General features: G+C 39.0%; 1 protein-coding gene across 2 annotated transcripts in view; it reads left to right on the top strand.

Annotated features, from left to right (window-relative positions):
- The window catches only part of ULK2 (unc-51 like autophagy activating kinase 2), a 56,401-nt gene extending 33,319 nt beyond the window's left edge, over nucleotides 1-23,082 (top strand). Inside the window, exons 8-28 of one of the 2 annotated variants that reach the window (XM_053454811.1) lie at nucleotides 1,459-1,560; nucleotides 2,170-2,228; nucleotides 2,669-2,751; nucleotides 6,410-6,460; nucleotides 7,742-7,833; nucleotides 9,189-9,360; nucleotides 10,950-11,010; nucleotides 11,441-11,527; nucleotides 13,985-14,122; nucleotides 14,728-14,876; nucleotides 15,215-15,295; nucleotides 15,435-15,718; nucleotides 16,248-16,441; nucleotides 17,275-17,384; nucleotides 17,786-17,926; nucleotides 18,753-18,961; nucleotides 19,162-19,340; nucleotides 21,066-21,184; nucleotides 21,355-21,512; nucleotides 21,816-21,951; nucleotides 22,133-23,082. In XM_053454811.1, coding sequence (XP_053310786.1) covers nucleotides 1,459-1,560; nucleotides 2,170-2,228; nucleotides 2,669-2,751; nucleotides 6,410-6,460; nucleotides 7,742-7,833; nucleotides 9,189-9,360; nucleotides 10,950-11,010; nucleotides 11,441-11,527; nucleotides 13,985-14,122; nucleotides 14,728-14,876; nucleotides 15,215-15,295; nucleotides 15,435-15,718; nucleotides 16,248-16,441; nucleotides 17,275-17,384; nucleotides 17,786-17,926; nucleotides 18,753-18,961; nucleotides 19,162-19,340; nucleotides 21,066-21,184; nucleotides 21,355-21,512; nucleotides 21,816-21,951; nucleotides 22,133-22,197 — 2,670 coding nt within the window. In that variant the 3' untranslated portion in view covers nucleotides 22,198-23,082. The remainder of the gene's footprint in view (nucleotides 1-1,458; nucleotides 1,561-2,169; nucleotides 2,229-2,668; nucleotides 2,752-6,409; nucleotides 6,461-7,741; nucleotides 7,834-9,188; nucleotides 9,361-10,949; nucleotides 11,011-11,440; nucleotides 11,528-13,984; nucleotides 14,123-14,727; nucleotides 14,877-15,214; nucleotides 15,296-15,434; nucleotides 15,719-16,247; nucleotides 16,442-17,274; nucleotides 17,385-17,785; nucleotides 17,927-18,752; nucleotides 18,962-19,161; nucleotides 19,341-21,065; nucleotides 21,185-21,354; nucleotides 21,513-21,815; nucleotides 21,952-22,132) is intronic. The other variant, XM_053454812.1, reaches the window with a different exon arrangement.
- Nucleotides 23,083-27,088: the final 4,006 nt, after the last annotated feature.

Genomic DNA, 27,088 nt, shown 5'->3' on the forward strand with positions numbered 1-27,088 from the left:
TAAGTTTCCGGAGCTAAAAGGATCCAAAAATGAATGGGCCAAAATTGAACCGAAAAATGTGTCCAAATGATTTTTGGACTATTTGCTCACGTCTAACGAACATAGTGAGATGTGTTCATTAACCATCTCTCTTTCTTGCTCACAAGCATACATAGGAATTTCCCCAAACTCTCTCTGAGAGACTCAGGCTTGTGAGGGGCAGGGAAAACCCTAAAGAGCAATGAATTCTCTGAATTGGGCATGGTTAACTGCTGCCCCCCTGCCTCAGAGTGGAGTAAAACCCCCAGAGTTCCCAAGTGTGCTCGTAAGCAGTCGCTGATATGAAATAAGTGTATATAATCACATACACTGAAATATTGCTACATTCCTAATCTGATTAATTTGTTAAACCTTGTCTGCCTAGTGTTTAAATGTACCTTCATAACAAAACCTTAGGCAAATGTTCTTTGGGGAGCAGGAGCTATGATCTGCTGCGGAGATAGAAGTCACAGTGAGCTGTGTATTTAATAGGGTCAGAATGACCTGCCAGTTCTGTGTTAATAAGGAAGCTCAGAATGCACTGCTGCATTCCCAGAATCCGCTTATTTTCACACAAAGATTAGTTGGCCTCCTCATTTAGCTGGAGTTATTGAACTTGTGACATCTTACAAAGTGTATTTTATATATATATATATATATGTGTGTGTGTGTACATATATATATATATATGTATATATATATATATATATCAAATTATTAGGAAATTTAGTTTTAAGAATAGTTTATTATGCTGTAATTTCATAACTGATAACTGTTTATCAGAGTACATTGTATTTAATCATGGGATTATACTGTGGCTGATATAACAGCATAAATTGGTCATCTTTACAAGTGAATGTATACGAATGATGAGATACTGCTTTTACTGTATGGACCAGCCGTACCTGTTTAAAAAAAAATGCCTGCATTCTCTCCATTTTTTATGAAAATCCATCTACATAAACGTCAATTGATAAAACTAGTATGATCTGTGGAATTGCATTTCCTAGTCTCCGGTGTAAATTTAAAAATGGACCTATGACTTATTAATGGCAGTTTAATATTTCTAGTAACTTACATGTAGTGAAACAAAGGGACGATCACCTAGATTTTCACTCACAAATGCTGCTTGTTTATTTTCTAGGTAGGGCCCGTCTAATCTCATGCAGATAGCTATGGCCTTATGGTGCTTCTGCATATGCACAAGTTCATGTCCTCCCACCCTGTGCCAGATCACAGGAAGTTGAGGAGACCTAAAAACACTGCAGGTAGTTCGAATAGAAACCTCTACGAGCACATGAAGCATGGGGTTACTAAAAAAAACCCATCATTGAGCAATGTACTTTGGGTTATTCAGAAGACAGTTTGGTAGCTCTTTTTATGCTTTCACCTGCTTTCGTAACTTAAAGTTGCCCTGCTTTCATGACGTTATTCTCATAGGCTCCCGAAGTGATCATGTCACAGCACTATGATGCCAAGGCAGATCTGTGGAGCATAGGGACAGTGATCTATCAATGTCTGGTTGGCAAGCCTCCTTTCCAGGTAAGCACATGTTGGTTATTCTAAAAGGCTGTTAACTGTCATCGTTTCTGCCGTAAAAATCAGAGTGTCCCTTAAGTAATACCCTTTTTACTGCGGAAGACCTCGACACTTAGTATAATGCAAACATATTATGTTTTACTTCTGCCAGGGGCTTATTAGCAAACTCCTATGCCTTTCTCTTTCATCATGTAATATGACCGTTGCATTTACTTGTAATTCTGTTTTGTAATGTAATGAGATACACAATAACAATGGAATGAGGATGGCAGTGACACTGTCAGTAGAGGGAATATGTTAGCCCAAAGTCTTTCCCTCAAATGGACCAAACCATTTTAAAGACATTCTGCATTTTATCTCTATTATAGTTGCTTTCCCCTTTTTCACAAAAAAACCCAAACATTTGTTTATTTGAGATAAAATATTCCTAACTCTTAAATATGTATAAAATGAACCAGTGGACGAATCCCAGTAAGATACTAAAACTAAAAATGTCCCGATGGTGTATTTTTTGGGTTGCCAGCTTCCGCATGCTGGTTGTGTTATTTAACTTGTATGTAGTCCCCTGATTTTAAAATGTATGGTAAACTGTGTATTATTTTCCTTTGGCAGGCCAATAGCCCTCAGGATTTAAGACTGTTTTACGAAAAGAATAAAAATCTGGTTCCAAGGTGAGCCCCTTATCAGTTTTGGTTTTATTTTATTTATGAAATGTCCCTCCTCATAATAGACAACCTTTCATATAGGAAACTAGTGAATATGTGTTCTGTATTTTCCCCAAGTTTTGTTTTAAGTACTGTCATGTAAACAAGGTTTGGACTTCATCCTTGAAATAATTACTCCCTCAGAAATACCTCATAGCAAAAAAGAAATCGTTTCCCTTTGTGGGCTGACGGCCATTGCAGTATATCATATCCCGCAGTGAAGAGGGAAACCCACACTAAGTATTAACTTTCAATAATTACATTGGAAGTTTAAAAGGGAGGGTTCCATTTTTTCAGTGCAACATGGTTTATAAATTAGGATTTAGTTCATTTTTGGTCCCCTTTTTTTATTGTCTGTTGCCTTAGTCACAAAAAAATACACCTTTTCCATTTGCTTTTCCCCTCAGCATTCCTCGAGAGACTTCTGCTTATCTGTCTGACTTGCTGTTAAGTCTACTTCAGAGAAACCAAAAAGACAGACTGGACTTTGGTATGTCGCATATATGTATAGCTTTCATGTTTTCGCTTAATGCAGTTATAAATGTGCTGCTTACAAGTGTGCAAATAGTGTTGAATGCCTTTAAAAAGAGCATTGCCGTAAAACTGGACAGTGTTTTCTTTACTTTTTTCCAATATCTGTTCTGTCAGAAACAGAAGGGAAAATAAATAAATAATAATGAAAAAAAAACATTTGATATATATAACAGATGATTATATTATTTATTGTGATTTATTATGATTTATGATTATAAAAAAAAGGTATAATCACAAGATACTTATTTCATCTGTTATTTGATATTGACACCACTGGACTAATACGGCTACAACCTCTATTATATATATATATAGATATACACATACAATTTTGTATTTTGTTTAGAGACCAGTTTTTCCTTCCCACACGCACTTATTTTTGCTCAAAATGCAGGGATTACCACTGTAACACTTATATACTGTCCTTATCAATACAGCCCTCTCTCCTTTTTAAAGTTTGCATGGTAATTAGTGTTATTTTTATTTCGTAAAATCCCATCATGCACTGCTGTTCAGTGGGCACTCAACAAGCAAAGAACATCTTGTTCTGATTTTTCAAGCGTTTTCCGCCTGTGTTGATTTCAGTTGGCAGGTTACCTCTGTAGGTGTGAAAAGAGTGGGTCCTGCGTGACGTAAATGTCGCGGCTTTACCTTTCGAGCTGCTGTTTTCACACTTTCCTGACATTTTAAGTTTTATAAAATTATATTTAATAGCTAAGACGCCCACTGTATATTAAAGTTTGCTGAAGTGTTGAATCAGACATTCATAACCGATGGAAATTTTATTTTTTTCCAAAATATTTATCACTTGCCTTAACAGGCTCTGGAAATGATAAAAAAAAAAATCTACATTGTTTTCTAATTAGCTTGTAGGCTGCTTTTTACCTCAAACTATTTTTAGGTTATTTGCACTGATTCATGGATTGATTCAATCAAGGCTTTTTACAAAGGAAGATATACGTATGCCTTGAGTTGCCCCAAAGACTGTTACTCACCTTTCTATCAATAACAGAGAGAACCTTCCCTGACAGACCATAACTGGATCATTGCAGAAGGTCACATAATCATTTGTAACCTCTTGTTTAAGATATTTTGATTCTCAACTAGTCCATGCTCACGAAGTATGGATTACTGGAGGGTGGCAAATCTGCAAACTTCTTCTCAGCACTTCTTTGTAGCCCTTTGTCAGATTGTCTAGTAATTGCCCATTTAAAAAGTCAGTAGGTCTTCACTGAGCCAGGAATGCTAAAATAGGAGTGAAAGCCATGCTCCGGTCAAGATATAATTTGTCTTCGGTTGGAGACCTTTCCAGCACACAGAATTTCCATTCGAAAGTTCATTGTTTTCCAATGTGAACGGTCTGAGTACGTTGCCAAAAAATTATCCACACTTTCTGCATATCTGTTGCATTATGGATAGCTTGTTTGCAACTCTCAAACTTGCGATTTAGCCCAAATATTTCATTTATAGCCCTAGACTATAATATTGTATACATAACCCGGGTTTTTTTGAGCGTGGAGGGAGTGGTGGATAAAATTGTAATTCTTGGGTGCCCTTACTTACTGAACTAAGGTTTGGTTTGATATGTCTGGATGCATCCTAGAAATTCTTTAAGCAGGTGCCCGAGTGATCTCTTTTGTAAACATTAAAGTGTCTCAGGCACATCGAGCTTTAAGATTGTGTTTATTCACATTAGGATTTCATACAAGAATTGACCTTGCACAATGTATGATTAAAACTAATGCGCTCTGATCAATTTATCTATTCATCATGCCTGTGCTTTCTATGAACTATTTAGTCCCACTGCATTTTAGGTCTCCATGTTGGATTGCTTTGATCTTGTTTCACGCATTTTATATTCCGTAAACAAGCATCGAGCTGATATGTCCCCGAGGAAGATTTACAGCTTTATGTAGTTTATGTCAAGGCACAATACAATGAACACGTCTACACAGATTTCACCCTGAGATTGATCTATTTTAGTGTTAGGAACTGTTATGGGTGTAGAAACCAGGGGAATAAGAAAACTGCCCAAAGAGAAACAAATAGTACCAGTATTTAATGAACATTTTACAATTGTATGGTGGCAAAGCAACCATTATCTCGCTACCTAGAATTATTCAAGAAATGTTAAAATATCTCAAATATAAGATATTTGCCGATGCCAATAACATATAAACTTAAAGCTATTATGATAAAAGTCCGACACTGAGAATTTTCTTCATTCACCCTTGAGATTGGGTCTTCCTATGAATGGCAGTCATGCTTTTTATGACTTGCTTGAATCATAGAACTCTTTTATTACTAGGACACAGAGTTTAGTCATCAACCATTGTGTTGAAGCTGCGCTGGTATCAGAGCTGTTTGCTTACATATACTAATATGATTTAATATAATGCATGTATATGTTAAGTCTGCTTTTCTGGTCAATACCACCAGCTTGCATAATGTGGCCGTTGTGTGTTACTGGAAGTCACATTACAATGTATTGACAGCTCTGTTATATATCTGTCCCACGATGGACTGAGAATTGATTTTAGATAATCTACCTTGAAAACGTTGAATTTTCCAATCAAGATTTGCGATTCCTATACCACAGATACATATGGGCTATCATGCTTTTTACTGGCTGCATTAATCTGGAGATGTTACATGGGGAAATCATCTCATTAGTTTCTTTAAATGGGTCAACCTAAACATCAAAACAACCATGGTTTTTGGATTTGCTTAGCTTAATAAGGTTTAGGCTCACAGTATTTATTGCAAGCAGTTAAAGCACACGCATTCAAAAAGAAAAAAATGGGTGAAAATTAGCTTAAAAGGCTTGACTATAGGTCCATATCGTCTGATACATTCACATCCGTTGAGTATCTCTGTGTAATGTGGATGCACGTTTTCGACTAAGGTGTTATTTTTGCACTGTCACATTTCCAAGGTTTTAAAATGAAAGCTTTTATCCCCGTGAGAACGTTCTGTTCCCAAGGCTTTATTGTCCGATCAGGAGATCGGAGGCGGAGCCAGCTAATCAACGCAGCTGGTGTTGCAATTCTGTCTCCTCATAGCATGAGAGAGGTGAGCAGGCAGCAATCATACACCTCACTCATTCTGGCACCGTCCTATGGAGCTAATTATTAGGAAGCTTGTCATTATGCCAGCATATGACAGAGGTTATTGTGTTTACAGCACCAAAAATACTTTGCTCTCGGTAGGAAGAAAAAAAAAGAGAGAGAGAGAAAATACTAGTATAGTTTGTGATATACCCAGAACACTTGCCATTAAAGGCAGCGTGTTACATATATGAATCATTATCAAGACTGCAGACAGTGCTTTAGACCAGTGGTAACAAGCAGGTACAAGTCCAAGAATCCTCACCGAGGCCTTGGGTTCTATTCCATTGTCCAGTGAGCCAAGAATATTAAGTTGTGTGTGCTTTTTAAGGTTCTGCATAATACGTTTAAAAAAAAAAAAAAAAAAAAAGTTTAAATTATCATTTTACCAGCTTTGCTATTATAAGAAAAAACAAATACCTATATATTGAGGGGGATTTCTTCATGTGGTTTACAGTCGTGTTATCTACACAGTTCTCATGAAACTTGATTTATTTATTTTTGCAGAGGGATTCTTTAATCACCCGTTTCTCGACCAGGTGTCTACAGTCAAAAAATGTAAGTAACCCTCAGTGTATTCTGCCACTGATATATTAAATGTAAACACTGTGTATGCCTTGTTACCAAATACGGATCCTATTAATATTTTCTTTTCTAAATAGGCTTGTTATTTAGATCTGTTGGAATAGTCTGTGTGGCTCTGAGCCAAAACTGACCTTGGTTAGTGTCTGTTACCTGATTGTCACGATGGTATCGTTTGAGATAATCACACTCTCTAGATTTGACTAGTCTTTTAAAAGGAAGCTAGTTAGATTTTTTGCACAGCCTATATTGTAATGAGGTCTTGTTTACATCAACACACTCTGCAGAATTAATGAAAAAGGAATTTAGCCATATTAGCCCATGAGAAAATAGTTAATGAAGTTGACACCTTTTATTGTAACTTTATGTAAAGTTAGATAAACTTTCAGGACCTCTGCGATCTCTTCTTAAGACTCAATCAGATTGCAGTTTTAGTGGAACATCTTAAATAGTGTTTTATTTAAAAAAGAGATTTTGCTTTACTGATGGACGTTCTTGATCTCACTGAATATTGCCAATTCAGAAGTGCGTAATTGTATTTATTTTATTAAAAGTTATTACTTTGTTTACAAATGCTAAAATGGTCATGAAGGTTTCTTGCAATACCCGTCAGTCCTCTTTTTTTCACTTTTGATTTCCCAGTAAATTTTCCATAACTTTGCCACTAGGAATCATTATATATTCTCACCTGCAGGCTCTAATACAGGGGTTCTCAAACTGCGGCCCTCCAGCTGCTGCAGGACTACATCTCCCATAATGCTCCTTCAGCTAAGGGGCTGGCTGAGGAGTATGGGAGATGTAGTCCTGCAGCAGCTGGAGGGCCTTAGTTTGAGAACCCCTTCTCTAATACATGTTATTTTGATGTTAACCATGTTGGTTAATTCCTGGTTCCAGATCTCACATTTGTGTAAAGCAGGGGTTGTGTAATTGTTTGGCAGGCCTCACATTGGCTTACAATTGCGTGTGTGTTATAAAGATAGAGGTTGAATCCTCTCTGATAATGTCATCAGCAACATTACTTGGGGTTATCCTCCAGAAGAGGTGATGCCCATGGTCTGTGGGATCTCTAGCATTGCTTCCCACTCCCTGACAAGAGATTAGCACAAAAGAATATATGCAAGCAAAAAGTGACACTAAGATGATCAAAATATTGAATATCTGTGTGGTGAAGGTGTCCTTATCATGAAGGGGTCATCAGTGTAGTAGCCCTCATTGCTCAATTGAATCTAAATACACATCTGTGATGTGTCTCCTCAGCATGTCCTGTCCCGGTGCCTACATACTCTGGGTCAAGCATTTCCGGCAGCTCCTGTGGAAGCTCTCCATCTTGTCGTTACGCCTCGCCTCCTGTAAGTGTGCAATTGTTTTTCTTGCTTGCGTAGCCAGTAGTTTCAGAATCAAACACGTGTTTCAGTATTGAACTTATTGAAAGTTTACAAAGGTTTGTGTAGTCCTGTACTGTAGCTGAAAGACAGACAGCAGTTGCATTGCGAGCCGTAGTGTTGATGCACAGTTTATACCTAAATAATTTAGAAATCCATGCTGCTTTATATATAAAGTTACTGGTTCCACATAATGGCACACAATATTGTAACCTCTGCAAGCAGATCTTGCCATAATGTGTCCATTCTGCAGTGGTGTGTAGAAATCAGCTTCACTGACACGAACAAGGCTTCGTTTCCTCTGAGCTGAGCCACGTAACTTGGCATTATCCACCAGGAGGGTCAATCCAAAGTTTAAAAATTCAGCTTAGGCCAGTAGCAACATTCCTTTCCTGGATGTTCAGGGAGTTCCAGCCAAACCTAGTAATCTAGTTGAAATTTATGTGTAGCTCGGCAATAGGTGAATTTGTCATGTTGCACCAAGTAAGTTCTCCTTGTGGCCAGGTAACGTTTGTGTTGGCCAGGGTTGTTATCTAGCTCTATATCAACCCTTTAGCATCTCTCCTGAATGAGATGGCATAATTCTATGCATTTCTCACTGCTCATCGATCTATCTTTTTCCTTTGATGCCAACGGCCATTTGGCATCAAAGGAAAAATGATTTCTACCCGCAGCTGCTGGCTATGTTAAAACGCCTGGCTCTGCTTTTCCTAATAAAATATCCGCTTGCTCCGCAGGGAGAAACATAGCTGTGTAAGTTTACATTGCTCCTGTAGTAAGCGTTGCGAAAAATGTGAAAAATACATTGTTGAATTTTTTTTTTACGTTCTATCTATTATAGTAATAAATGCCTTCAAATGAAGGCATTTCATGTACTCACTCCTGCTGGTTTGCCTGCACTAACAACATGGCTGGGTAATTTAGGTGTCTATGCCTTGATAGGTTAGAAGCCAATTAGTGGACTGGCTTCCCGCTGTTATCAGAAGTGAAATAAATGCAAAAAAAAATTGAAAAATAAGGTGGCTGTAAGATGGAGGGGGGGAGTGCAAATGAAAATCAGACAGCAACAGAACAAGGCATAGATATGAAAGAAACGTAATTACCGAAAAATAATTTGGATTTTAGATGTCAAGTAAAAAAAAGGTTGGAGAGAAATTAGAGGACTAAAAGAAGAATATGAAGAATGATAGCTGTATTGTATAGAGAGTGAGATTTACACTGATCTATCTCTTTGAAGGGCATGTGCACTTTCCATTAAGCGATTAAACAACTTTCTCTAGCTAGCCCTCTGGTGATTGACTTCCATTGTCTTCTTGTTTCAGTCTCTACCAGACATGCAGCATGTCCAGGAGGAAAACCTTTCTTCCCCTCCACTGGCTCCTCCAAATTACCTGCAAGTGTCCAAAGACTCAGCCAGCACCAGCAGCAAGAACTCTTCTGGGGATATTGATGACTTTGTCCTCGTTCCCCACAATTTGTCTTCTGACCACTCCTGTAAGATCTCACTCTGTGTTTTAAAACAAGTAAAGCAGAAGTCTTAGACATACTGACCATTTTGTATATACTAATGCAGTTTTAACACTACTTAGTCCACTTTCCTTTTTTATTTATTTATTTATAAATACTGTACTTGCTGGTGCTGCCAGCCTTGATTATGGAGCAGTCCCTGTTGCTTGATACGTAAAGCAGTTGTGAATAATGTTATTGTCGGGAGCAGTTCCCCAGTATAAATGCTGCTCTTTGTAGTTGCACAACAAGAATATGAACATGGCAAAGAAAAGAAACAGATGAAATAATAACAAAAACTTTAAATCGTTAACACTTCAGTGCCGTTGCATACAAAAAGGTCTTTTTTTTTTTAATAGTTTGAAAGGGTAATAATACCCCAAAATAAGTTGAGACTCGAGCCTGATTACCTTGGTAACAGTGTCTCCTCCAATTGGTCTATTTATATGTACAGATTCTGCATGGAAAATTAGCATAATGCACCAATGACAGTAACTGCATATTATAAAACACATCCCCTAAGGTAGTTTGTGTTATTGCGCGTAAATTAAACCATTACAATGATGTTGGCTTCCATTGCTTGAGTGGTTTATGAGCAATGACTAATGAGCCACAAGATCTGTTAGTTTTGCTAAATCCTACATTCTACAGCTATATATATATATATATATATACACACACAAATATGTTGGTTGAATATATATTTATTAAAAAAAAAAACCCTTCTGTCTTTTAATACCTTATTTATTTGCTTGATTAAGTCATTTCTGCCTTATTACTTGTTGGTTGGTTTGGACATTCTTTGTAAGGGAGGATGAGGAGAAGGGTGAGAATACAAAGGACAGGTAATTGGTGTCCCTGCCACTCTAAGCCGCAGACATGATCTTTAAATATCTCCATTTACTCTCGATATACAAGAAAAAACACTAACTGAAGGTAGTTTTAATGAAAGAATGCAATTTTACTAAAAGCTGTTACTGTGAAAGCTGAGCTTTAAATTGAAAGGGGTTAAGTAGACTGAGCATATAAAACCAGTGGAGGATTACGATGATTCCAGCAGAATAACATATACATCTGCATTTGAAAATGCAACAGTGCTAAATTGTTATCAATGAAGATCTAAACTGTTGAAAATAACCAGTTGAAGAAAATTCCATTTCTTAGCTTCTCTTTGCTTTTTATTTTCTAATGTTCAGTTTGTCATCAGAAAAACTCTACACTCCCACAGTCCTGCTAATGTGCATGATTTGAACACAGTGATCAATTAAGAGGTTTCAAGTTCACATAGTATTAATTAATGTTGCACCGAGTTCCCTGGACAGCATACAAAGCATTATATAAAGTGTCCTTTCAAAGCTGTTGTGTACAGATCTGCTCCATTCTCACGAGGACATTAATCGGACTGTAAAAAAGCACAGCATGGCTATAGCACTTTAAAATAGCTCTTAATTGCTATTGACAAGCTGATGCTTTGTAGATCCATTACAGGTTCCTTTGTGCTCGATGATAGTGGTGTATACACTTCTCCATTATGGTTGGTTGCTGTGTCTTAGTGAAAATATCTTCTTGCTCTGCAGATGATCTGCCTACAGGGGCGGCTGGGCGGAGAGCATCTAGCGACTTCTTGATGTGCGGAGGGTAAGTTACAATGCTCTGCTCTCCTTTAATTACCAGCGCCACTACATGCATTATCTGCAGGCAGTGCAGTGAGAGACAGCGTCTGTTATACGAAGCGATGTCTATTTGTTTCATTTTTCGAGGTCCTCTGCTCATCTGTCTAGAGTGTACATAAAGTCTTCATCTAATGACTGTAGGTCTGTTATCCATTTGATATTAGAGTATAAATCTTTGTCAACAAGAAGACTGCTTCATATGTTCAGACTCTTGGCATAACAATGGATTTTTGTCACTATAGTTTGTTATGCGGAATAATATGGGAGCAGTGTGGAATAAGGTGAATGCTTTTGTAATATTTTTTGAGCTTTTTTTTTTTTTTTTTTACCTTGCTTTCTATTTCCTGAAATTGTGTTTTTATGTTGTATGTCTTTTCTTTTTCTTCCTACTACAGACAATCGCCATTAAACACATCTGGTGGCTCGGGCAATGCACAGAAACCTTCATCCTCACGATGTGGTTCTTCAACAGTGCCAACCAGGTGTGTTGTGTCACGAGTTTGGAGTCTTTGTTTATAGGTTTTCCTTGTCCTACCAGCAATGATTGGTGATAGAGGTGGGTGAACTGATTAGTGGCACAGCATAAACTAAGCCTGGACCTAGTCAGACCCTAGGATCGGTTTATCAAGGCAAGCCACGCTCGTCGGCATCATAGTTCCTAAATGGGGGGAATTTCATCTGGTTCTACCTGCCTACTCTAGTCAAGCCGTACTCAGCACTGCAGACTAGCTTGTTTTCATACACAGTGGTGTTTTAAGGTGTAGAGTTGTACCGTATTTGCCATAGAAAAGAGAGAAAGCTAATTTTATAAAGATGATACCTTTATTGGCTAACTGACGTATAATGGATTGCAAGCTTTCAAGACCATCTAAGTCATGAAGAAGAGACCTAGATAGTCTTGAAAGCTTGCAGTCCATTATATGGCAGTTAGCCAATGAAAGTGCTAAATTATGTATTAGCTCCGGTTTTTGCCTTAAAGAGATACTATTAGTAATATTATCTTTGAATTTACTGCAAATATAAAACTAAAGTATAACTATCTGCATATTCTACTTTCACATAAGACCTAAAAATATACAGATAAATAATATTTTACTTTGATGGCACCGTTTCTTTAAATTAATGATTTAGGAATCAATCAGACCAACAAAGTGTGCAATTATTAATCCATGTGGGTCATAAGCATTTTTTCTGAAGATAGGCTGACTCCTTTATTAAGCTGGAAGATAAATGGCTCCCAGGTGTTCAAGAGTGGTTATGATTCCTTGAGCTAAGTCTTAATATGTGCCTACATCTTAAACAGCAGTGGTTTCTATCTGATTGATTTAGTATTTGCTGCCAACCACAGTCTTCAAACCACAGTCCATAAATATCACCTGGCCTTCCTTAAATAGGCAAGGTGTGCCACGGAGCATGCGGTTACGAAACAAAGTAAAAATAACCCTTTAGGCCAAGTTATCAATCCCTGACTTTTAACTGATGCTGTTTTGAAGGCAAAGTGTGGTCACACCAAGCATTGTTTTAGATTTTTCTTCTGTTCACTCACTATTGAACTTTTGAAAGCATTCTTAAGTTACAGCATTTCATCAAACCTGCCTAAAACTTTTGCACAGTACCGTTGGAAGTGATATGTAAATTGTTGGCGCTACGTAAACAAAAGCTAATGATCAAGTTTTACTTGATGTGCCCTAAAAAACAGATCAGCTACCTCCATTCAGACACCCCAAACAGATGGATTGTATGATGATATTTCTATAGAGATATAACAGAAACCAGGATGGCCCTCAAAAAACAAGGTTTTCAGTTGGTATAGAAGAATTATAGCGATGCCTGCCGTTGGCTCGGCCCCTGCTTGTTATAAGAGAACTACAAGCCTGGCTCAAACCCCTGTTTTTGGTCCCATGACTGTTTCCAGCATGTCCAGCCAAGCATATAGTCGGTAGTATTTATAAGAATCATATCAAATTATTATGAGCAGTGGACCTTAGAAGGAGCTGCCCATGCATTTGACACATTACTACCTAAAGAGACGTTCCACTTAGACACAGCATTGTGCCGTCCAGCGTAAGCAGATCTGTAACTTTTATTCTGTCCTCAGAAGGTTTAGAGAAGGTTTTGTTTTGTTTTTTGCTGCTTCTATGGCAACAGCCTAACAGTGATATTTAACAGTACCAAAAATGGTGTTTCTTTAATGCTACGTTTTGTTTTACTGGACACTGGCATTGTGTTTTGTTTGAATAGGGGGCCAACATATGGCAGCTTTCCAAGTGTGTTGAACGTTTTAATAAGCTTGTGTATAGTAATCTACACCCAGCATTCTTTGTGTGTTTTTTTTTTTCATGTTTCCACTGGATAAAAAGCATGTGTCCTCAGATTCTTGGAAATGGACAATCTAGTAATAATTAGATCAAGAACCTGCCCACCTCTTGTGGAGTGTTTTTTTTTTATTACCTTTCTGAAAACAAGTGGAATTTTATGAGAGAATGTTTTGTACTCTTGTGCTAGACTTGCCTAGTGTGCTTTTATATTGAATCTGCCGTGTACGGTCAAATTGATGTAAACAGCGCAGCTGCTCTGAACTCCATTTGTACTTCCTGTTCTCGCTGGCTGCCGAGTTTCCTAGAATTGCTTTGTTTTGAAATGCAGTTTATGGCCGAGGCTGGCAGGGAGGGACTTGGTCCCGCTGATCTGTAAGCTCAGTGCATGAAAGCACAGATTTCTCTGTACTGCTGGAAAGACACGGCAGGGAACTGTTACTGCCGCTGAAACTAATGGATTTCTGGGATTCAGAGCAGCAACAATAGATTTTCGAGCCATTAGCTGGGCACTCAAGTGAAGCGTACATTCTATTTTGCCTTGTTCAGCAGTACGATGGTTCAGATAACACAGAGACATTTATACGGGGATCTATTCCCTTTCTTTGTGCCGTTTGACTTCAGACCGAGTCAGCCACAGGTGTCGCCACGTAGCGAGAGCGCGCCAATTCCTGTCCCGACGCAGCTGCGAAATTATCAACGCATTGAGCAGAATCTGTCATCCACTGCCAGCCCAACATCTAATCCTCATGCCTCCCCCAGGTAAGTTAATAGAAGTGTTATGTAATATCAGATAACTAATAGACTACTTGCATGGTGAGTTTAATCAGTGGCATGTCATGAATGTTTTAGTTAGTTACCTGAACATAAGCATCATCGTACCTGAAAATCTAATCGCCATTTCCTGTCTCATGTTCCATCAGGCTTCTTTGTCCACATATTAGTCATCTGATGTGTGTTATGTGATGCAATAGAAATATGTGGACATTTTGTACCCACATGTCTAATACTGAGGACACCAGTTCAACACGCAAAAGCGTGAAAACAAAAAAACCCTACCATCAGCATGTTCATTGTACATATTCATGTTTTGCTTAAATCATACTAGGAGGTGCTTTTAAGTTGTACACTGTACATCTGAACTGCCTTTAGAATAATAGTTGTTGTGTAATTGTTATTAACCTGTCATTATTTATGCAGATAAAATTAATTAAAAAGAGCTGAACATGTCAGCGTTAAAGCATGTATCCTATCTCTGTTTTAGAAACTATATGTTTAAAATATTTTTACTTTTTTAACTTTTTTTTTTTTACCCATAAGGGTATTGTCTTCAATAAGTCACGCTCCTTTCATTGATTTTTCTCCAGCAGATCTGGTGCAGTAAGGCGCTCCAATACTAGTCCTATGGGATTTTTAAAGGTTGGTTCCGGCTCTCCCAGCTCAGCAGAAGTGGTGCAGGCCATTGGACGACGTTTATCCACCGGATCCTCGCGCCCATACTCTCCTTCACCACTAGGTAACTACATAAAACACAATAGGGCAGAAGCTGATTTTATTGCAAATAACTATCTAGTACTGGGGCCAAATATACACTGGGGAGAGGATAGGGTCAATAGATTTATCTCTGGTTCTAATCTATAGCATAATTCCCTGTCAGTCTATCTTGATTTCTACCCATTATGTGCCATTTAATTTGGTGAATGCGCAAGGTCCACAGATTGAATCCCGCTGTATAAACCAAATAATAGCAATCGGCATTGAATTGAACACAGTGACAAACACACACACAAATATGAATACTGCCTTTGATTCTGGTACATTTGCCTTACTGTGTCTTCCTGGCTTGTTCTACAGTTGGTGTCATCCCAGAGCAGCTTGGACACTGTTGTTGTGGACATGCTCAAGGACATGAATCCAGGAGCAGAAATTCCTCAGGTAGGTAGCTTTAATTAGTTTTGTTTTCTGTGTAGTCCTTTTAGATTTCTTTTTTTTTTGCTCACACTACTGTAAAAGGTTAAATTGAATTACCATCAGGATCCATCTGTTTTTCTGTAACCTACTGAACTGTTTGCAGGTTCCCCAGTGCCGCAGTCCCAGTCCCCACAGTTTTTGCTGGGAGGCAGGTTGCAGAGCTCCCCTACACTCACTGATATCTACCAGAACAAGCAGAAGTTGCGAAAGCAACACTCCGATCCGGTGTGTCCCTCGTACGCAGGCCATGGCTTCAGCCATTCTCCACAGCCAACAAGGCCTGTCAGCCTTGGAGCTTCTCCTACAAAGCACATGGGATCATCACCCAGGAGCTCAGAATGGCTATATAAATCCCCGCTCCCCACTATTATTGGATCGCCGACTAAGGTAACTGTTTTTCTTGTCTTTAAGATCATAGTACAGTAAGGTGTTGGTTGGTACCCGATTACTAGTTTCTCGGTGTGATTTTGCTACGAATGCTTAAATATTAAAGTCTTGTCAGTACGAAAACCAACAATACATTGATTGTATTAATGCTATACTACGAACAAGTTTAATAAGATTAATTTTCCTTACGTTACACAAAGGAATATGGTAAAAAGTTGTGACTGTTTATTGAATTAAAGCTAGCAAGCTGCAAATCCTGGTGCTGGCATCCCTGCCGTTCCAAGCCACTGTAGCAGTGGCACTAGGACCATTGGGTTTAACCCTAAGCCCAGCACAAAGGACAAAAGAAACCAGTCACAGTTTGATGCATTCTAGAATAATTAAATCTATTTTGGAATATACGTTGGAGGATAACCCTAGCACAGTGGCCTCCTGCCAAACTGCCCATCTGTGGCTACATCCAGATGGTAATGAATTATATAGAAATCCCCTTTGAGTAATCTCACGTCTAATTATATTGAATTTCCAGGCAACCGCTCCATTCAAGATCCCGAAAACACAGGCATCGTCAAACCTGCTCGCTCTGGCCTCTCGTCAAGGCCCCACTGACACTCCTGCGCAGGCTAAAGACTTACCTGACCCAAGAGACTTCTCCCATTACCACTACATGCACACTGCTGAAAAGCAGGGCAGTTCAGAGCACAGCAAGACTACTTTTGGAAGGTGAGATTGTGTGAAAGCTAGACAGGACTGTTCTACTATACATGCTCTGTGCAACTATCTTTATGTGTGGAGAGAACTGGTTTGATGTACCTGAAAACTCTGTGGAGCTTTAACAAAGCAAAGTGTTTGTCTAGTTAAGCCCTTCATTGCTGGATGATTCGTGCAAAAGTATCGGACCACGTGGATAAGGACGAGTGCAGTCCTGATTTGCAAAGAAAACCCAGTGTTGCATATTTTCAGAACCAAAGTAATACTGAAATTGCCTAAATGTATATCATAAATTGCATTTGCCATGTATATAATTTAAGTTAGTTTCCAGCATTGTCACATACAAATGTTGTTGCAAATTGTATGCGTTCCCTTACGCAAAGTAACATGTTTGTTACTATGCTCTCTCAATTTGTAAGCCTGCTATAGCTTTTTTTTATTGGTATACTGTGAAATGTTTGTGACCTTAATGGATACCAAGGATGCACATAACGTGGTTATACTGCTCCCTAGTGGAGATGGTTGGTAATGCTGCTTGTATGACTGGATATCGATGTTGCCTATTAGTATGTGATAAGCCTATATCATATTTAAAGCTCTGATAACAATGACCTCTGCCTCATGAGATAAAGTATGTGATCTCATAGACTAAAACCCTGCGATTTTAAATATTGCATTACACATGGTAATATCAGCACTTCTTGCAGGTGAAACTTAAAGGTGAGATGTTTCACCTATAACTTGCTGTTTTTTTACAAAACCAATAAATTCTGAAATACGGCCAGTGCCAGGAGAAGGAGATGATGCAGTAAGTTCCAGTTGGTAAACTGTGGTTTCCCTTTCAGGTCTGTAAGTGCTGGGAAGCTGTCGGATCAGACAGGGAGAGCTACTCTCGGATATCAGCATTACCAGGGCAGCACAGACAGCCTGAATTCGGAGCGGCCCATGGATACAGGTAGCACACCATATTCACACACCGACACATGTGCAAGCAGTATAAAGGAAGTACACCCTCTTTGAACTCTATGGTTTTACATATCAAGACATAACAATCATCTATTCCTTAGCAGGTCTAAAAATTAGGTAGATACAACCTCAGTTGAACAACAACACATGACATATTACACTGGAGAAAATGGAGAAGTCATGTGAAGTCATGTGTATTTTATGGCCTTGATAGAAGAATTGTAGTGCGTAATTTCATATTTTTTGTATTCAGTGTCTTCTAATGCATTTCTCATAACAGTATATGCAAAATTGAGTCATGCAATAGCACCTTAATGCCCTTCCCCCAAACCCCCAGAATACTGAAACTGCATAGGGTATGCAAGATTTTAATGTAAGACATCTTCTCAGTTCCTGCAGGGGCAGGTGGATCAGCGCTGACTGTGCCCTCCATTGGTACCAGGGCAGTGATGTTTACTGTAGGTTCCCCACCTAACAGCTCCACCCCACCTACTTGCAGCCACATGATGATGAGAACCAGAACCACATCAGGTAAGCCCAGCATTTATCAACTTATTCCCTAAATAATTCATCTTCCCAACCCATCATTAAAGGGTTAAGTACATATGTCTCCCAATAAAATGCTACTCCCTGATTTTCCTGACCTCTCAGTGCTAGGTTAAATTGTGTTAATAGTATATAATCCCCACTTCGCTGGCCAATCAAGGGTGTTGGGAGTGTGACGCATTAAGAAATAATAAGTGAAATAACTTTCAATTTAGAAAAGCCTAAACTGTCTATGAAATAATCTAAATAAGTTATCTGTACACTTTGGAATCTAAATTTCAAGGCACACTCTAACCGTCTAGCATATAATAGCACATCGTATATATGATATATATATATATATATATATATATATATATATACACACAAAAGCATAGATTGGACAGAATTCTCAAGTGTACTTTTTTCCACCTATCATAACTTAACCCATGTATCTCTTTGTGGCCAGCTATAAATGAAAAAGGACATAATCAGACTATGGCATCTAACACCTAAGTGTGTCTATAGTATTTTAATACGGGTAAAATTAACGTAACCATACATAAGATAACTATTCTTCAACTAAATTGGTATATCTACTATGCTCTGGCAAAAGTTAATGGCAGACTTGTAACTGACTTTTTTTTAAGTTAAAATAATATTATTAAAGCCAAGAAAAAATAATTACGTAGTTCTGTAGTTTTATTATTAGTATTATCTTTTATTTATATAGCGCCGACAATCTACGCAGCGCTTAATGATACCTGTGCCATATTGTATGTATGTTTTAATGGCTGTTGTCAGTGTGACTTATAATGTCTGTTACCTTCAGTTGGATCAAACAGTTCTGCTGGATCTCTGTGCTCCACCAGTGGACGTGTACACATGGGATCCCCATCCTGTATTCACATGGGCTGTTCGCCTCCTGGAGCAGACGCAGCTCCAAGTCTGAAGTACATGTCTTATGGCACGTCGCCTCCCAGCCTCGAAGACTTCATCACGTTTGAAGCCCCTGAACTTCCTGAAGAAACTCTGATGGAGGTAAAGTAGAAGCAGCAATAAATAAGCATATTAGACTGGGAGATTGCATTTCCTGTATTTGTTAGAATCCTTGCCTCATTTATTACAAAGTTACCTATCTGCTCATTGACATTATATTTAGATAACACATCTTTATATGGCTTAAAACTTTGACTTTGCGGAAGTGGCTTGAGAGTAATCGTGTCTTGTTGTGATAACAGAGAGAGCACACGGATACTCTGCGTCACCTCAACCTCATGCTGATGTTCACAGAGTGTGTATTAGAGCTGACTGCTACGCGGGGAGGGACATCTGATCTCGGCACATCTGCTGTGTCTCTCTATCAGATTCAGGAGAGTGTTGTGGTGGATCAGATAAGCCAGCTGAGCAAAGAGTGGGGGTAAGTGTCCAAGGTCTAAATATAGGAGTAAATATTATCATGAATAGTCTTTCCGGTAAAAGCTTCGCAACACCTCTAATATTTGCTCACTTATCACATACTGGGAATGGCTGTGTCATGCCACCTATTGTAAAATGGAGTAAAAATTAAATGTTTGGTTTTCATGACAACCATTCTTGTGTTCCTGTTTTTAAAAGTCAGCGTTTTATATATATATATTAGGGCTGAAACAACTAATCGATAAAATCGATAATAATCGATTATGAAAATCGTTGGCATCGCACAGACAGCCTCCGTTACTGTCAGTAACGGAGCCGGGTAGAGAGGCAGAGCGGTGTATGGGAGGGGGGGAGGAGTCAGAGGGGTGTATGGGAGCCACCCTCCCATACACCACTGTGGCTCCTCCCCCTCCCATACGCCACTCTGCCTCTCTACCCGGCTCCGTTACTGACAGGAACGGAGGCTGTCTGTGCGATGCAGACCCCCACCAGCTGATAGAGAGGATGATTCTCTGTCAGCCTGTGAGTGTCTGCATCGCACAGACAGCCTCCGTTACTGCACTTCACTTACACTGTGGCTTCTATGAAGCTGCAGTGAAAGTCCTTGTCTAGTGAAGATCCGTTGCTGACAGGAGGCAGAGTGGAGTATGGGGGGGGCAGAGTGGAGTATGGGAGGGGGGAGGAGGCAGAGTGGAGTATGGGAGGGGGAGGAGGCAGAGTGGAGGATGGGAGGAGGCAGAGTGAAGTATGGGAGGGGGGAGGAGGCAAAGTGGTGTATGGGAGGGGGAGGAGCCAAAGTGATGTATGGGAGGGGGAGGAAGCAGAGTGGAGTATGGGAGGGGGAGGAGGCAGAGTGGAGTGTGGGAGGGGGAGGAGCCAGAGTGGTGTATGGGAGGGGGAGGAGCCGAGGTTGTGTATGGGAGGGGAGGAGCCAAAGTTGTGTATGGGTGAGTTATAGTGGTGTATGGGGGTATTATGAATTTCAGGGCATATAGGGGGTATAAGGCATATCGATATTAGGCATATCAGGGGGTCATAAAACATCTGGGGGTAAAAGGTTTATCAGGGGGCTCAGTTGCATATCACTGGCATATAAGGAGTATAAGGCATATCAGGGGCACGATGGCATATCAGGGGGCACAGTGGAATCTGGCATATAAAAGGTATAAGGCATATATGGGGGCAGAGTGGCAAGCTGGGGGTCTGATGTGCATAACCGGGGGCAGTTCGGTAAATAAAAAAAATTTAAACAAGGCTTTTTTTCTCATAGTTTTTATTAAAAATGAAAAATAGTTAACATATGAATTAATATTTACTAATAACTTTGTATTAAAACCTAGTTTGAGAAACACCGTGTTTGGGTTCTTGTAGCTTTTATTATTATGTCAGTAAAATAAGAAGGTGAATAGAGAGAGAGAGGCCATTGCAATAAAGAGATGAAAGGGTAAATTGTACATTTTTAATTCCATTATTTTAAATTTAAAAAAATTGCGTTTTTTTTATCCGATTAATCGATTAATCGAAAAAATAATCGGCCAACTAATCGATTATTAAAATAATCATTAGTTGCAGCCCTAATATATATATATAATATGTGTGTGTGTATATATACAAGTTCAATATAAGTTCCTGTATTGATTGTGACAGGGCCTCCACCAGGCTGTCTTCTTGTGCATGGCATGTATCTACTGTTTGAATACCAACGAGCTATGTGTTTGTCTCACAGGCAGGTGGAACAGCTGGTTCTGTACATGAAAGCTGCACAGTTTTTAGCATCGTCACTGCAACTCGCTAAGTCTCAAATCAAATCTGGAAAGCTGACCCCTTCAAGCGCTGTTAAGCAAGGTGAGAAAGTGAACGATTCCATGCATAGCGATAACTCTGTTCACAAGTAGTCATTCAATACCCACATATAATTATATGACGTACTTCCAAGTCATTAGGGACATAGGTGGGACACTAAATGAAGAAAAAGCCTACCTTTTGGGCTCACATACTTCTGTTTGGTGTTGCAGTTGTGAAGAACATGAACGAGAGGTATAAATTCTGCATCAGCATGTGCAAGAAGCTGACTGAGCAGCTGAACCGCTTCTTCTCAGACAAGCAGCGATTAATCGATGAAATTAACAGCGTCACAGCAGAGAAGCTCATCTATAACTGTGCAGTGGAAATGGTAAGAAAGGAAATAGTTTGTTTACTCGGCACCCATACCACTTGAGTTTCATCGCACCATGCTACGTAGATCGTTGAAGTTTGCATACATTCGTACGTTCTAGATAAAGTCTGGGCAATTTTGGGACTACACCCTTCTGGAATTTGAGTCAACTTAGTATAACGTGACTTTGTTTTTGGCTTACTCTGTGAACCTGCCAGACAATCCAACTTTATCTGGTGTTGACAGGGAATCCACATGTTAGACACTAAAGATCACTATGTTAGATATGAGTATTAACTGTGCTGTATGATCTGGATGCAGGTTCAGTCTGCTGCTCTTGATGAGATGTTCCAACAGACAGAAGATATTGCATATCGATACCACAAAGCAGCGCTGCTTCTGGACGGCTTAACGAAGATTCTGCAGAGCCCAGAAGACATTGAAAACGTCCACAAATGTGAGTACGGAAAATAATTTTGATTAAATTCCCTGAATGCCAGGGGGTGGGAATTGTCACATTGTGAAACTGGGGCATAACTTATATTTAAAGGTGTCTGTTCTAAACATGCCTAAGGAGAACACTTAACATGCAATTTTATTGGAGGATATCTAGCTAACACTGCCTATTCTCTTCACAGATAAAGCAAGCGTAGAAAGCAGACTGTCCGCCCTCTGCTATGGAACAGTAGCAGTGTATGAATAGTAGTAAACAGAAGTGGACCACACCACAACAATATAAGGGACCACTGTCATTTCTTATACTGTAAATGTGTATTGGCTATTGAGAAACCCAAGACAACAAAGAGGAACCAAAATCTTTACCTGGAAGCTCTAAATGGAAAATAAAGCCGATGTATGGATCTCTAAGTTCTCCTCCGCATATGGGAACGTTGCCTTACTTGTACAGACACTCCTTACTCCTGCAGGAGTTAAACTTGCCTTTCAATAATAATGGACAGAAACGACTGCCAGTTTTTACTATGGAGATGTATTTTTTATCTGTAATGGAAATGGGGAAATTATTTTCTCCAGAAGGGACAATGGGAGTTTATGGAGCAGATAGGGTTATGTGTAGTGACCCGGTATTCCAAGAGGGCATGTATTACTGACTTTTCAAGGAATTTCTGGGGTAGTAAGACCATCCAGTTAATAAAAACAAAATAATTATAAAAAAAAAAAGCACTTTATACTGGGACAGGTAACAGAATCCAGCCATGTAAAATTTCTGATTCATTTTACTGTCTTTTTTGATGTGACTGTAAATGACATTCTCCTTTTAAACCAATTTATTTTGCACTAATTTCTTAAAAAAAACAAAACTGTAAATTATTATCTCGTATGGAACTTTTATCAGTATAAAAAGGCACAAAGGATTTATGAAAGAAAAAAAGTTATTTCATTGTATTTATCCAAATCTTCATGATATCTGAATATGTAGCTTCCTAAAGACTTTATGGACCATTCAAACCAATTCCCGTGTGTCCAGTTTTTCTACTTGTTTGTTTAAATACTTGAGAACCTAATCCTGTTTGTTTTCTCTCCAGCTGTTTTTTTTGCTGGTGATTTTCATTACAGAAGAGTAGAGTGTTAGAGTACATTGGTTGTGCATGTGATATGTTCATTTATAAATCTATCTATATATATATATATATATATATATATATATATATATATATATATATATATATACACACCTATGATCTCTGCTGGGTAACAGCAGTTCACAAATGTTTCTCATGGACAATGTCGAGGAAAGAAAAAATACTGTAATTTAGATGTGGAACTGCTACAAGTGAGTAGGTGTTAGAGAGTAACAGTGGTAGCCCAGTGTCACTATCTATTCATTTGCCGCTCTCGTGGCATTTGGAAAAAGTTTTTCTCACTACTGGGTTACTCGTGAAGGTGGCATGTAACATCACGCAAAATACACAAAGGTCTTGTGGCGGCCAGGTTTGTCAAGGACATATTGTGTAAGAGTAGTGATGGCAGTTACTTGGATCATGAATTTTTCTCACACACACTTGATTTTCCACATAAATCTTCCAGTACAGTCTTAATGAACGATTGGACAAATGTTGAATACTGGGCTGGATTTCGTACTAGTTACAAAGTGGAAAGTGTTGCTCTATAATCCACAGCCATGACTCACGGTTTTAACATTTATCTCATTCTTTGAACCAGCTTCAAGCTGCATCATAATAATTGGCCGTACTGTGTTTTAGAGAGCCAAAATATTTTCTACCTAATACTCCTTGAGGCCCAGCATGGCTTTGTATATTAAACCTAGCCCAGGGGCTGAAGACCACCATGCCTAATTGTAAATCCAGCCCGGATAATGGTTTAGGTTCATTGAACCGAGCTGTCATTGCAAAGACTTCCTTGTAGTATTTGTTGTGATAGTTATGTTCCACTTGAGTTCTTTTAACTGCTGTTGTGCCATGTTTAGTAATGTTTTATTAGAAACATTGAGTTGCTGAAGGGGAATTCCCTTTTCCATAGCCACTCAGCCCTCAGTTCAAAGATTTCGCTAATAACAATGGAAGCGAAGGAGACTGTGTGTGTATATAAAATATATGCTGTGTTTATTGATTCCATGTTAATCCTAAAATGTTCATTGAATCTGAGTACTGTCCCATGGAGACTGAGTTTAATATCCCTGATACATAGCAACTTCCGCAGGTCCCAGGCTTGGTTCATGGTATCAGAGCAGTGTCTTCTGTAAGCCAGGTCCTCCAAGCTAAGAGACACTTCCCTGAATGGGCAAGCAGATAGCAATGGGAACACTTGCAATTCTATGTGTATATATATACATAATTAGGAAGAAGTTTTGCCAATAGATAATATAGGGTCTCTGGTGCTTGCCACGAGGTTCCTCTGGGAGTTACTACTTCCGAGCCAGTAGTTAAGTGAACAAAGGGTTAATACCACATTTGCCCGTAGATTAATGAATCACAATTTTGTAGCTATCTGGAAGGTTCGTTTTTTTTTTTTTGAAGGGTCAAGAACTGAAAACACAGCTCGTAGAGGAACTCTTGATCAAGCAGTAGATTATCAGGCATTTCGCAATATCTGGAACTACGCAGACATATTTCACATTTACTTTCATGTGTTACATAAATATATATATATATAATTGTTTTGTTTCTTAAATGTTTTAATACTTGAATACACCATATTTCAGTAATCAACTGAATTTAATAATTTCCTTTCCAGAATTGGTAGGAAAGTGAGTTACACAGCTAACAAAGCATCAATATTGTTTTGACTATAACTTTAAAGAAGCAGTATGGTTTTATTTTACTTGACAGCCATTTTTACATTATTTATCTTAAATTCTGCCAATTAATTTGGAAGTGTTTTATTATTTATATACCTGCTCGTGATATATCTAAATGCATATGTATGCATTTCTAGGCCCTTAATACCATGTTTCTACCTCTGGTTTGTAAAATGCATGCATTATTCTTAAAGCTAGAAAACAGCTCACTGAACTGTTGCAAAATAGCCTTTTTAATATGGCTTGTATAAATGTATATTAAGAATAAATAAAAACGACCAAAAAACCTTATTGGTGTACTGTTACTTTGTATGAGATAGAGCAGAGCAATGAAAATGAATGCCATCCGACATTGTCTCTTTTAAGATGTCTTATGATCCCCATGGCTATTAACCTTCGCTTTTCTTGTGAAATGTCATTTTCTCCTTTATGAATAAGTAACTTTTTTTTTTACAGTGCTTCATCTTCCATCAAGTAAGTGATTTAATATGTATTCTTCCAAAATGAAAAATAAAGGACCCGTATAATGGAGCGTCATGGACATATTAAACCTTCCATTTAATATTGCATATACACTCACTGGCCACTTTATTGGGTACACCTGTTGAATTGCTTGTTAACACAAATAGCTAATCAGCCAATCACATGGCAGCAACTCATTTAGGCATGTAGACGTGGTCAAGAGAACTTGATGAATCAAGAGATTGGGGAAGAAAGGGGATTTAAGTGACTTTGAACGTGGCATGGTTGTTGGTGCCAGACAGGCTGGTCTAAGTATTTCAGAAACTGCTCATCTACTGGGATTTTTACACACAACCATCTCAAGGGTTTACAGAGAATGGTCCGAAAAAGACACTCAATATCCAGTGAGTGGCAGCTGTGTGGACGACAAAGGCAGAGCAGCTCTGTTGCAGCAGCATCCTCTCTTCTCGCTGTGGCGCTGGTCTTGTCTGATGGTGAAGGGGTTAACCGCTGGTGTCCCGGTGGCCATGGGGCGGAGGAAGCAACGTTTGGCAGGTGTACCCAGTCGGGGTACAGGTCTTTCCCGTCACAACTGCGTGATGCCATCATGTCCATATGGACCAAAATCTCTGAGGAATGTTTCCAGCGCCTTGTAGAAAGTATGCCACGAAGAATGAGGGGGGTCCAACCCGGTACTAGCAAGGTGTACCTAATAAAGTGGCCAGTGGGGAGCGTATGTCCTGCCAGCATACCTCAGCTCTGCCAGTGGATACTTTTCATCTTCATAGAGTGGCCCTGCCAGTGTAGTTGACATTGAGCCTTTAGCCTGAATGACTGTACAGGAAGAAAATGATGAATCTGTATTAACACAATAAAGCCTATGGAAAATGTAAAACGATCCGATAATTTGACTGCCTCCAATAAAAACGTATTTATTTCTACAAACACCATGATGCTGCATTCATTATTTTACTTTCTCTTAACATTGACACACCAGTTAAAAAGTTGCATAATCCTGCCAAAGAACAATAGTGGAATTCTAATGTATAGTTAATAATAAGCCTCAAGATTACTCATAAATAGGGTGCGGCATATACAGCACTTTGTAAATAAGAAATCACTGTATAAATAAGTAGTTAATTACACTGAAAACTGAATTTATTTGATCTCCTGTAGTGGCTTGCTGTGCAATCAAGTGCAGCAAGGCATTATTTCCACTAATGATGCCTCGCAAATGTATTTGTTCCCCAATATGACTGGGTTCAATCTACTCTCTAACACCCATTCGCTCTGACTCCATAAACCTATTTATGTGTACATACAGACACACACACTCCCCCTCTCTCCCAGTTGTCACTAACCCTCGGCTCAACAATGACACTTTAACATTTTAAACACCCGAACGCCCTCATACTAAATCCATACGCACACATGCTAACACTCACACACACAAACATACGCATAGGCCCTTACTGTATGCATATTAATCTTAGGCCTTTGATTTTTTTCCTGTTTAGATTATTACCGTATTTCCCCATGTATAAGACGCAGTTTTTTCGAAAACTTTGGGGTCTAAAAACTAGGTGCGTCTTATACAGTGGTTGTAGATTGCAGTTACTACTTCCCAGTCCCTCCCTGCAGTCACACTGACAATCGTCCCCGCCCCTTTCTGATTAACAGTCCCTCCCTGCACACTGACTATTGGCCCGCCCCTTTCCTGATAGCATCCACATCGCTAAGCAACTCATCTAACAGTTAGTAAAAAAATAATATTTGGGCTGCTGAAAGTTAGGGGAGGTAGGGGTTAATTTAGGGGCAGTTATGGTTAATGGGGCGTTTAGGGTTAATTTAGGGG

The sequence above is a fragment of the Spea bombifrons genome, chromosome 2, assembly GCF_027358695.1.
Source record: "Spea bombifrons isolate aSpeBom1 chromosome 2, aSpeBom1.2.pri, whole genome shotgun sequence".
Lineage (NCBI taxonomy): Eukaryota > Metazoa > Chordata > Amphibia > Anura > Pelobatidae > Spea > Spea bombifrons.